At 42.8% G+C, this 12,517-nt stretch overlaps 1 protein-coding gene across 1 annotated transcript in view; it reads right to left on the reverse strand.

The window, feature by feature from the left end:
• MED13L (mediator complex subunit 13L) overlaps window positions 1-12,517 on the reverse strand; it is a 172,872-nt gene that overhangs the window by 38,499 nt on the left and 121,856 nt on the right. Inside the window, exons 5-9 of the mRNA XM_084217442.1 lie at window positions 6,417-6,562; window positions 5,078-5,272; window positions 4,500-4,691; window positions 1,400-1,562; window positions 467-571 (exon numbers count right to left, since the gene is read on the reverse strand). Of these exons, the coding sequence (XP_084073568.1) occupies window positions 467-571; window positions 1,400-1,562; window positions 4,500-4,691; window positions 5,078-5,272; window positions 6,417-6,562 (801 nt within the window). The remainder of the gene's footprint in view (window positions 1-466; window positions 572-1,399; window positions 1,563-4,499; window positions 4,692-5,077; window positions 5,273-6,416; window positions 6,563-12,517) is intronic.

Raw genomic sequence — 12,517 nt, forward strand, 5'->3', positions numbered from 1 at the left:
CAGTGACAGAGGGTGACCAGGCTGCACAGGTTTAATATTCTCTTGCATGGGTTTGGTGCCATGGCAGATTGACCAGAGGCACATGAAGTGATTTGCAGGGATATTTCCCCTCTTCCTCCAAATATCAGGATGATCACAAACTTAGGAAGATCCTGCCCTCTTCACCAGAAACCTTAACCACTTAACCAAAGGTTACAGCTCTGAAAAGCTGCAGGATGAGTTCCTTATGAATGGGAACTGTTGGAGTGATCCTGGCCCCAGTACCATCCTTTTTCCACCTGGATTGGCTGCAAATGACAGTGGGCTGAGATGCAGATTCATCCCCCAAATGTGATCACAGGTTTGATATTACAATCTCCTCTTGTCTCAGCTAAAGCTGAGATAATTCCCTTCTGTAAGTGTACCTCTGCCTGAATTAAGCAGGGGTCTCACAATATGACAGATGTTTATTCTCTTCAAAACTCACCTGGAACAAGAACAACTGACTCTTTGGACTGGATCCACAAAATCCCATGAAACACTATTGTTAGGAGCTTCCTCCTCCAAATTTGCAGCTGTAATTTGATTCCTCCTGAAGAAGAGAAAATTATTTTAGTAATCACCACCTTTTAAATAACAAAATTTTTAAAATGTACATAATTCATATATGTTCCCCTCAGATAAATTACTTCCTTCTACCTGATCTTTGAAATTGAGAGCAGATCCCTGCACTATTCCTTAAATTTACAGTTTGTTTTATGTAGAAGGAAGGTCTCAGCTCTGTGTCAGATAACTCTGTCTGGAGTCTGAGCACAAGAAACAAGAGGAAAGCCATTTAAACTGTTTCTGGAAATTAGTATGACATACCAAATGAGGAAAATGCATGGATATAGGAAAAAAAAATTTTCAGGGCTCACCATACCCTGATACACTTTAAATCTCCAGTTCTAAAGATCTATGATACTAACATCAATTTATACACTCTTGTCAATTGAAATTTTAGTCCAACTCATGTAAGGCTTCACAAATAGTCCCCTTAGAGCCCTAAATATCAAATATATACAATGTGTTCTGCAGTCACCCATTTCAGTGTAGTAACAACAACAGGAGATGGAAACTGCCATCTCTAAATCTGAGAGCTCCTGGCTGAAGGCACAACCTACAGATGCATGGCCTCAAGGACTGTCACAATTAGGGTGCACAACTGCAAATTCAGTGGGAAGTGTCGGAGTTCTCAGCTGAACAGAGGGACAAATTTTCTTTGATAATACAACATTTTCTTTGATAATGGTGTTTGGCATCATTAGCTCAGATTGGTGGCAAAGGAACCCTGTAAAGAATAACATTAAGGGGAACTATGACAATTTTAGCTGTATATTATATGTTATAAATAAGCAAAGCAGGAGGACTGCTGCCATACTTGGACTGTGCCCTGTTGAGGATGCATTCCTTCCACACACGGTGAACAATACGGTTGTGAAATTTGGGAGTAATCTTGCTTGATTTCTTTGGACTGTGGACACTGACTGTCCCCTCCTGCACAGCTGGATGGCTGATGCTGCTCTGAGAGCAGCCACTTTCTCCTGCAAGAGAAATAAAGCATTAATGTCAGAACTGTTCTTCATAGTGTCACTTGCTATTTTTTCCTGGAAGTCTCTTAGCAGGCTGCTGACTACACCAATGTTCACTGGGGAATGCTCACAGCATCCTTACAAGCACATTTAGAGCAACACTCCCTTTGAGGTAACTAAGATGGCACTGAGTTGTACCACAGGGGCAATAGAGTTGTGCAAGTATTGCACCTCCTGTGATGTGAAACACTCTGTATATTCTATATCTCTATGTATCTATAACAAATACACTCCCTAATAAATGGAGGTACTTAAGATAGCCCCTACAGCTCTGGACTGAATCACTAAGAAATAGTGAAGATAGAGCTTTTTCATTATTACCCTGTATGTTAAACTTGAATTTATATAGTCTTTGGTGAGTTGCTTTAAAGATAAAATTTATTGTAATATGGATGGTCCTAAAAGCATCTATTAAGAAAACTAATAATTTATGTAGCCTATTTCAAAGCAAGGATCAGTTCTTTATACTTGATATTAAACCTCACTGAGGAAATGAATGGATCACTGATGCTTTCCTACAGACACAGGCTGGGAGAGCTGGGGGTGCTCAGTCTGGGGAGGAGAAGGCTCCAGGGATAGCTCAGAGCCCCTTCCAGTGCCTAAAGGGGCTCCAGGAGAGCTGGAGAGGGACTTGGGACAAGGGGACAGGACACAGGCAATGGCTTCCTACTGCCAGAGGGCAGGGATAGATTGGTAAGGAACTGTTCCCTGGGAGGGTGGGGAGGCCCTGGCACAGAGAAGCTGTGGCTGCCCCTGCATCCCCTGGCAGTGTCCAAGGCCAGGGTGGACAGGGCTTGGAGCAACCTGGGATAGTGGAAGATGTCCCTCCCCATGGCAGGGAGTGGACTGAGGCTGAGGTCCTTTCCAACCCAAACCACTCTGGGATTCTGTGCCATTTCTTTACAATATGCTTCAACTGAAATACTAAAATCAAAACTGGCTTTGGTGAGATTTTCCAGTCGAGATCTACACTACTACAGAAATTTCCAACAGCTTATTCACCAGTAAGATATACTACTAACACAGCATTTGATATCCTCAGTATGTATTTTCTGTATGGTTATCAAAGAGATAACAAATGAAGACATTACTTCAACATGTTTGAAAGCCTGAAAACTCTCTCCACTCCATTCCTTCCTGTGATGCAGCAGCTTTTACCAGCTATTGTACAAGCAGATGCTTCTTTTTCTGCCCTGCAATGTGTTTCTGTTTAGCTGAACTGAACTCCAGCACATCCATCTTGCCAAGGCCGAGCTGCAGCAGCAGAGGGAGCTTTGGGTCCACTGGCCCGGGCAGGAGTTGCTGCTCTGGGCTGGAACAGCCAGGAGGGATCTGCTGCATTTTCACAAGGTCACACCAGGGTACAGAACACTTCGTCCTCCTGCTGACGCAATCCAAGCAGCCTCAAGTGTGAAGTGCTGAAGGGACTCTGTGCTGCACATCACTGCAGCTAACAGGGAATCCTGCTGCTTGCCACCAGGTGATTTGCAAAACACAACTTCTGAAATGGTGCACAAGCTGCCTAACCCTGCATCTTCTTTCATTCTTCAGGTTATATATTTCTTTCTCCGGTTAGATCTTCCCTGAATATCTTTTTGTAAAGTCAAACATGGAAAGCCCTGGCCATACTGAGGCTTGTGCCTCTAACCATGCACTTCACTGGCTTTCAAATGTTCTCCAACAAGTGGAAACTTGACAGATGATCAAAAACCAAACAGGTCAGAACTTTGGAATTGGCAAATGTGCCCTCCTTTGGAGAAGGGGAAAGGGAATGTGTATAGACAAAGAAATCACATGGACACAGAGGCATCACATGTCAACAGCAGGAGGAAAACAAGGATAAGTCTGATGGGAAGGGAAGGACAGGAGGCATGAGAGGATAACCAAGGAACTACCAGGGCTTTCGAGTTACATTGGAATGCATTAATTAATTGCTTTCTATAATTATGTAATATTTTTATACCATACAGTACAGCAATATACAGCATAACGGGAGACAGAACTGCACAGCAGGCAAAACCACTTTGTTCTCACACACTGACACTAATTTTTGTCAAGTGTAACAGGGTTTTGAAAATCTTAGAAATACAATAGCACATTAAAATATGCATCAATACTTGAACAGAGATTGTTATTTAAATGGTGATTGTCTTGCTTCAGTTAGTAATTAATTGGCTTCTTGCTTATTTTAACTCTCAGTTCCTTTGAAAAACACCATTCCAAGTGAATCTACATCTCATATTCTGACTTATTAGCAGTAAATACTAAATACTTTGATTGTCTTCAGCGATAGGCTCTAATCATGGGCAAGTGAATCCAGACATGTTTTCTTTGACTTTTCATCAAGGTTTAAAGGTTGGACTTGATGATCTTAGAGCCTGTTCCAACCTCAATGACTCTGTTATTCCAGGACTGACCCTGTTGATGTGACAGAACTATCCCATAAAGGCTAAGCTTGGGAACTCCTCAATGAGGGCATAACAAGGATTCTTTAGCCCCATCTGGCTGCACAGTCTCACAGAAACTTGTAGGGCCTTTGTGTCTTTGACACTTCTATTGCTCTATGAAATTTAGTAAGTGCTGCCCAACAGGTTCAAAACATCTCCAAGTTCAAGCAGAAGCTGCCCAGTGGTGAGAGGTTTGGGTTGCTTTGGGGCGCTGCACACAGATGTACCTACAGGAAGGGGAGCTGAACTGAGTTTACCCTGTTTTGTGTAAAGGGGGGTTCACAGCACTGGCTTTCCTTCCCCACAAACCTACCACAGACCTACAGTCCTCCCCCAGCCCTGCTCCACTGCCTGCCTTCACCCTGCCCCTGCTCACACATGAGCTCCCCAGGAGCTAAGCAAAACCGAGAGTCTGCCCCCATCTCCCCAGCCCACTGCTCACCCATAACAGCCTGCTCTGGAGAGGTGGGAGGAGTCAGGGGCATCCCACAGGTACTGACAGGATCCTTCACGCTTCCAAGCCCCTGCTGTCCCACATTTATATGGCCTGCAGCACTGGCAGAGCTCTGTGACACTGGGATGTCACTCTGGGAGATGAGAACAAAGGCTGAAGGATACACCATCCTCACACCCCCTGCAGAGAAATGGAAAAACACAAGTCTTAGACACACCTGATAATATCCAGCAATCACAGCTACTTCCACATGTTTTCAATGTCAATTTGACAAAACTTATTATCTGAAATACAAAGAGCTAAGGAATTTCCATGCTAATATATATCCAGCCCTCTGTAACCAGCACAGAGCTGAAACAAGTAGCTCAATCCAGTGAATAATGGCATGAGGGATACAGGGAGTACAAAAGCTTGAGGCGACAGAACTACTCAGATGTTCTGGTGTCAAGAGAGCTACAAGAGAATATAGGAAAATTATAATGGCTCTTTCTGATTAATTAGATTACTTTTTTTTTTCCAAATCATGGGGAGGAAAATAATCCTTCAGGCAGAATATTGAAACTTACCAACAATGACTTCAACCGCCACAGGGAAATCGTTGTCATATCCCAGCTCTTCCTCCTCTTTCATGCCTTCCTTTTTCTTCAGCACCATGGGGTAGAAGTACTGCCACTCCTCCATCAGCTTCCGAGTGGCAGGGTCTGACATCTTGTAGGACTGGCCCGTCAGGGTCCCGTTCAAGCCGTAAGGACTCACCAGCACTGCAACACAGCAAAGAGCAGCCCTGAAGGACTCAGCAGCACTGCAGGAGAACAAGCAACAGTCCCACAGCAGGGCTGCTCCAGCTCTGCCTCTGCCTGAGCCACTCCTCCACTGCCTGAGGACTGAAGGGTCCAGGGAAAGCCACTGCAAAACCCAGTGCAGGGGTGAATCCAAACCCACAGAGCACTGAGCCCTCCTGAGCTAACACAGGACCCCGTGGCAGTTTGGGTTCATCATTTCCACTGTGAATGAAATTCCAGCAACCCCAGTGTAGTGAAACAGCATTCAGGGATGAGCACTCATGGAAAGAAGAGAGGACAGGGATATTTGAGACTTCTCAGCTTTAAAAAGGATAGATAATACATAAAGAAGAGTCACAACAAACAAAGAAAATTACTCGCTTAACAACAGGTATTTCCATTCTGACTCAATTCTGCTTTTAGCTGTATTTGATTTGAGTCATGAATTCAGCTCACTGAAATAAAATGTATGACTGAAGTGCCTGAGCCTCTGTCAAAGCTTTACATGTAGACACAAAATGTTTTCAATAAAGCTTCTATAAATTAACATCTCTATAAATGATCATTTCATGTGTCTCTGGGTGTTTTTTTTTACTCTGTGTTGAACTTTACTAAGATTTCGTGCTTTAATTGCTTTGAAATTATAATTTCAGACTGTAGTAAAGACAGCATAATGCAATGACTCAAAATACTTAATGTTTGGTCTTTTTTTAGAGCATCACATGAAAACTGCATTATGAATTTACCAAGCCATCAACTTAATTCTGTAAAATTTTAATTTCTTACACTAGCAAATAAATAGTCACAGATACTTAAAGTTTTTCATTGTTTCCGCTACATTTTCACACTCACCCACCCCTTGTTTTTAAAATAAAACAGTAAATAGTTGCCAATGTGTGAATGAAAAGCAGTCCTGAACCAGTTAAGCTCAGTATTTGCATCCACATAGGATTCACAGAGAGACCGTGTCAGAAAACCACATGTGTGCACCGACTTTCTTAAATACGAAGTCTTTTTAAACTGAAATGATTGATTGCTTTGGCATGGAAGGTTACCAACAATGTGAACAGACAGCAAGTCCTGGAGAACCACCCCCCAGGGCCGGTGTCCGGGAAACTGGTACCTTGGAAGGGCGAGGGGGAGGACTGGGCCATCTGGATGTGCTCCTCGGTGATCAGGTAGATGGGCTGGTGCTGCGCGATCTCCACGCTCGTGCACACGTTGCTCTCCCCGTGCAGGAAGAAGGTGAAGGCACACGACAAGTGCTCGCTGCAGGACAGAGGAGACAAAAGGAAACATTTATTGGTGTGAATGGGCTCCGGGAGGGAAATTCAGAGCTCCGAGGCCAAGCACACACCCTCCCGTCCTGTCCTGACGCTCATTGCCTGGCCGGAATCATATAAACAGAGGGATCTGTCACCAGACAAATAACTGACAGTGCTGGCAGCTGTCTCATCGAGGTGTTTTTCTACTTGTTTCATTGCAAATAAATGGGATTTTAACCAGAATTCAAGTGGTAAAATTATGGGTCTTTAGCAATTCTTTAAAGTTTACCTTGTGAGAAATAGCCACTCACTTTTCATAAATTTAGATAGGTTTATTAAACCTTATCAAAAATACAACAGAAGACTGAATAGAGAAAATGCTACAGCGTTGGGGAGCAAAGGATCTTCCCCAGCATGTGCTCCCCCACACAACAGAGGTTTTGCCTTTTAACCCTTTAACCCTTCCCAAAATTCTGTCCATCAACTCTTTCTTCACTGGTGGAGTTTACTTTCTCAAATCTTGATTGGAGGTCAGATGTCACCATAGTGACAAGCCGACCCTCCCAAATATCCCAACCCGGCTGTCCCCTGATAACAACTCAGGGAGTAAAAAAAAACTCTTCTTAACCTATAGACATGATATTTGAGTTTTCTTAACCTAGAGACATGATATTTGTCTGGGAATTGTGAGAGTCAATCATCACGTTACTCATCTATCACAACCCCACAATGAGGTCCAGCTGAAAAGAAGCAACGGAATAAGAAAAATGTTTGCCTAACGCCTAATGAGAATCTTGATTAAAAATATAAAAGCACATGAATATTACAGAAACTTGTCAACAACCTAAGGTGAACCATGGATTTGCCACTGCTGACCAATTTTAACTTGAAATGAACTGCATAGAAAATGTTTTCATTTCATTCTACCCACAGAGTGACTCATATCACAGCGAAGTATTTGCTTAAATATTCCTTGCTACAAAGCCATGAGAAAAAAGAAAACAAAGCACACTTCATGTTTTTAATCCTCATTTTAATCAACTAAAAATATACAGAGCTGCAGTAAGTGTGCAGAGAATTTTCTGTCCAATTCAAGAGCTGTGCACAGTTTTATGGGTGATGGCTTTGGCACAGGGCCAGCCCTAACGGGACCTGTGTTTTGCACATAGCTCTCACTACCTGCACTAAGAAGAAAAACCAGAGGCAATTACAACCATTTCACTTCAGTGTTTAAATCAACCAGCATCTCTGCTACCGCTGCCAGTTGGTTTTAAAACAAAGGCACTGATGGTCTAGAACTGGGAGCTGCTCTAATCTCACTAAATCTCTTAATGATTTCACACATTGGGCAGAGTAACTTCTCATCCTGTAGCCCAAGTTAGTCTTCTGGGAGCCTCAAATCCTACCACAAGAAGAGTCCAGAAGAAAAAGTTCAGCTGAGAAAAGGTTACTGAAATGACAGGCAACAGGCACACTTCCCTGGTGCTGCCATCCACAATTCTGAAGTACTTTGTAACAATACTTCCACTAAATAAAAGGTTTCATTATGTTTCAATTTTCACAAAGGAAAGAAATTTCACTGTCCTCAGTGATGAAGTGGTAAATGGATCGTTCAGTTACATGGGGGGAAGGGAGGGAACAGGACATGGGACAAAATGGGTCAGATTCCAGGAATTTCTATCCTGCTCCAAAAAGAGAAGCAAATCAATTAATGCAATAAAACCCCCTGAACAGGGGATTTCTGCACATACAAGGAATACAAACTTACAGCAAAGTCCAATCATTTAAACAAAGCCCATTAGTTTCCTTACGCAGTGTGAACACCTTTAATATAAAGAATCTTTTAATAAATAAAAACCCCGTGAGAAATCTGGTGTAAGATCAAGTGGGGATAATGTCTGCAGAGAGTTCACATGCAGCAGGTCAGCATTTCCAAAGCAGAGAGCAAAACTGTGTTTTTTGCTTCTGTCTTTAGGATACACACAGAAACACTCTGGATTCTGCCAGCTTCCTACGGGATTTAACTGTGGGTCTTGCTTGGCTGCTATTGAACTGAAGGGAAAAAATTGGGACCATCCAGGGACCCTCTCAAGTCTTGCAAAGTGCTCTGGCATCAACAAATCATGTGAATCTTATGCAACACTCACAGCTACCTATAAACACTGTGAGGATAAGGAATATGCCAAATCAGAGCTTGAAAGTCAAAAGATTTGTTTGGTTTTGGAGGACAGGCAATGCATGCCACTAACTTTCAACTGATAATCATCAGAATTAGTAATTGAGATCACAGAATTAGTTTCAGACTAAGAGTACAAACAACTAATTATGGGGGAAAGAGGGGTACAAATACAGTATCAGCCCATTTCTCTTCCCTGAATGCCAGATGAAGGAATAACAGTAATGAATGTTACTGCTCACGCCCAGCAATAAGGACTTAATCAGTGAAAGATGGATCATTTCTAGCACTGGATCCGAATTAAACCATGTCCAGCTCTAGGAAGAGTCCAACAAAGCTCACTCAGTCCAGCAGTGCTTTCCTTCAGACCAGAGCTGGTGGAGCTGCTGGCACAAGCCCCCCCTGCCCAGCAGGTCCAGCTCCAGCCAGACCCTGTGTCCTGCTGCCCTCCCTGACTCCCCACAGCTTTGCCAGAGGAGAGGCACTGACACACAACTGAAGCTCCCTCTGGTGCCAGTCACTGCCATAAGCTCAGCTTTCAGGACCAAAAATAATCAAGATCAAGGCCTGAGGACTTCCTGCAGTCCCCAGGTGAAAGTTTCCTTTAGTAACAAATAAGAATTTGACTAGAGCACACTTGTTGGGCTGTGTCCCACGTGGCATGTGCTCCCAGCCCCCTGACATTCCTGCATGCAGCACAGCTCACACCATTCCTGAAATACCAGTCCAAAGAAATCATTCTGGCTACAAATGTGAGCCAGATCTTGGAATAAAATCCAAGTGGAGAAACCTCACCCAGCTCCAAGCAGCCAGCCCTTCACACAGCCCCAGCACAAGGCTTCACCTGATCCACCACTGAGATCCACTGTACATTCAACCTGCTCACATCACATAAAGTTCCAAAACTCACAAATTGTTCAGGTCCTCACCAGAGTCTTCCAACATTACCAATATCCAGTTTTCCTACAAGATCCACTTCCATTTGCACCAAAAAAAAACCTGAACACAATATGCAGATCAGACCAGGATTCCAAAAAACATTCAACACCGTGCTCAGACTGATTTTTTACTTTATTTACATTTATTTCAAGCCAGTTCAAAAAGTGAAGTTGGCAGGCTTTTGAGAAGCCACTCCACTATCTCTGCAGGTTTTTAATCAGTCTCATTTCTGTACTCTTTCCTGATCAGATGACAAAACTATCAGCAACCACCAGGAAGGCACATGAAATGGCTTCCAAATGATCTCCCTACTCCTCAGAATCTGTTGGAACCCTCGAGCTGCCAGCTCAGGACAAGTACAATAATACAAATGTTGCTAATCTTGCACAGCTGTGCTATGCATTCACTTTGCACACACTAAGGAATTACACCAGGAACAAAGGGCAGTCAGAGGCATAGTTTGACTCCTCTGACTCTGTCAATAATAAACTTACTTTATACCTTTAAATTTGAGCCTGTTTTGCCCTTAAAGTGTTTTCTCCCAGTCTTTATCTCAACTCATGAACCTGTTTTTTCCCTCTGCTCAGCTGTAGCAGAGGACAGTGAGTGAACAGTTTTTGTGGGTACCTGGCATTTCAGCCAGTGCCAAACCACAACAGTGCAAATCCGTGCCAGTGCTCAGGTCACACTATGCAAGAACTCTTTTTTCACAGGTACTTTTTCAGAAATCTTTCTTTGCTTTCCCAGTGCCTTACAGCTGCCTTGGTTAGGATGTCATCTCCCCCAGTGGAATGTATAGAACATATACAGAATATATGTTATTTTCAACTCTGGCTGCATGAAAGGTGAGGTGGGAAAAATGTTGAGCAGTGGTGTGCAGCCAGCAGAACACTCTGGCACACACCTTCAACAATATTTCCACTACCTTCACTGAGACTTGTGTGCTAAAATTAAAACAACTGCTTAAATAAATGGCATCTATTAAGAGAAATACAAAGAAATACCAATGTCAAATAACCTTCTGTAACAAAAGATCTGTGTCCTTTTAAGTATTGCAGGTACTTTTTCTCTGTAATACAGAAAAATCCAGCATTCACTTTGGCACCTAACCACCTGCAGCTGACATTATCTGTCTTTCAGGTGTTTCCTCTGGGATCTTAATTACCTCAAATAACTTTTGAGATGTCTAAAAATGTAGCTGAATAGCTTGGCAATGTAATATTTAGGACTTCCCATAAACTTTATGAATGCCAGTTCCTCAGTTACTATAAATGACTTAAAGAAAACAACATTACATTACATTTACTTACATATAAAAAAATCAGATGAGGATTATGAAAACCTGACTACATTTAAACTCCACAACATTGGCAGAGAAAGGAAAACAACTGATGGATTCATTTTTTGGGAGGTTTGTATAAATAACCAGTGGAACCTCTTCTGCATTCAAACTCTACATGAAAAAAATGCCAAGATACTGCAATTCCTAACAGAGTTTGGAATGCATGTACTAGTGTATATCTTGTATAAAGTTAAACTGCGCCCCACAGATTTCAAAATATACCACAAATGTGGAAATCAAACTGCCAGTAACAATTACTTTGGGATTTGGAGAAGAAGATGCTACAAAAAAAACTAATTGAACACAAGTGATTCTTTTTCTTATTAGAAGGATATTAAAACAATAGTTTTATGGTATGAATTTTATCCTTGTTATTTTAAGGACTTGAAACCATTCCCTGAAAACCCCTTGCTGCCATGCAGTGCACAGTGTCTAAGCTTGCTTTGTCCCAAACACTGCAACCTCCTAACACAGCTGGAAAGTGCAATTGGGAGCCAGATGCCTGGACTGACACTAAAGGTTCCTTAGAAAAACATGGTGAAAATTTAAGAATTTGTACATACCCATCCTATTTTCAGGGCTGAGTATTTTTTAAATACTTATTTCTCCACAGAGGAGCTAGAGCTGCCATGCTCTGCCCTCCAGGCTGCAGACAACCTCTTGTTTTTCCTTTACGTTGTAAGCAATTGTCCACAAAGCCACTGACTGTGTATGATTAATTGCATTTTCTGACCAATAAATTGTACAGCTGCTTAAATTCTCCTCAAAGTTAAGACTGGAATCTGAAAGCCCTCAAATCAGTTACCCCAAAATAGTTTCATCAAGTCTGACGTCCGAAAAGAGGCAGCAGCAAGGCACAGGCATTAGGAAAACTATCAAATCACTTGTTTGATGTGGACTACAAAAAAGAGAGCATCAAAAGGGAAATTTGAAACAGAAGAGTAAGTGAGAGCAAAATAAAATACTTTCCTTAAAGTTGTTAAAGCAACGGGACAGGACCAGGTCACAGTGGGGTTTGGGCAGGAGATGGCAGCACCTGGACACCCCTACAGCCAATAACACACCAACACCTCAGTAAATTAACAGTCCAGTATGTAAATCACCTCTTCTTAAATCTTCTGGAAATAAATATCCCCAGAGAAGCCTAAACTTGAACAAGCTCCCACTAAGGGAGAAGAAGAAAGGCCGACTGCTTTGATTTGAGAGAAGCCAGAGCCTCAGTCCCAGGGCAGAGTGGGTTGAAATGTGCCAGTTCCCAGTCAGGCACTCCCCTTAGCTGAGGGCAGGGATGCGCTCCCAGAGCACCCAGATCCTCCAGGACACACCATGGTCCAGGCAGGAGCTCCAGGGCCCAGCCAGGCCACTGTGGTAGCAGAGAAAGCTTCCTCACACACACCAAGAGAGCAGAGGAGCACCTGGAGCAGCAAACAAAAAAGGCCAGGCCATTTTCTGCCCCTTAGGGGAAATCACACATTCAAAACCACAGCTAAAGCTAAAAGGAA

This window comes from Fringilla coelebs, assembly GCF_963513975.1.
Source record: "Fringilla coelebs genome assembly, chromosome: 17".
Taxonomy (NCBI): domain Eukaryota; kingdom Metazoa; phylum Chordata; class Aves; order Passeriformes; family Fringillidae; genus Fringilla; species Fringilla coelebs.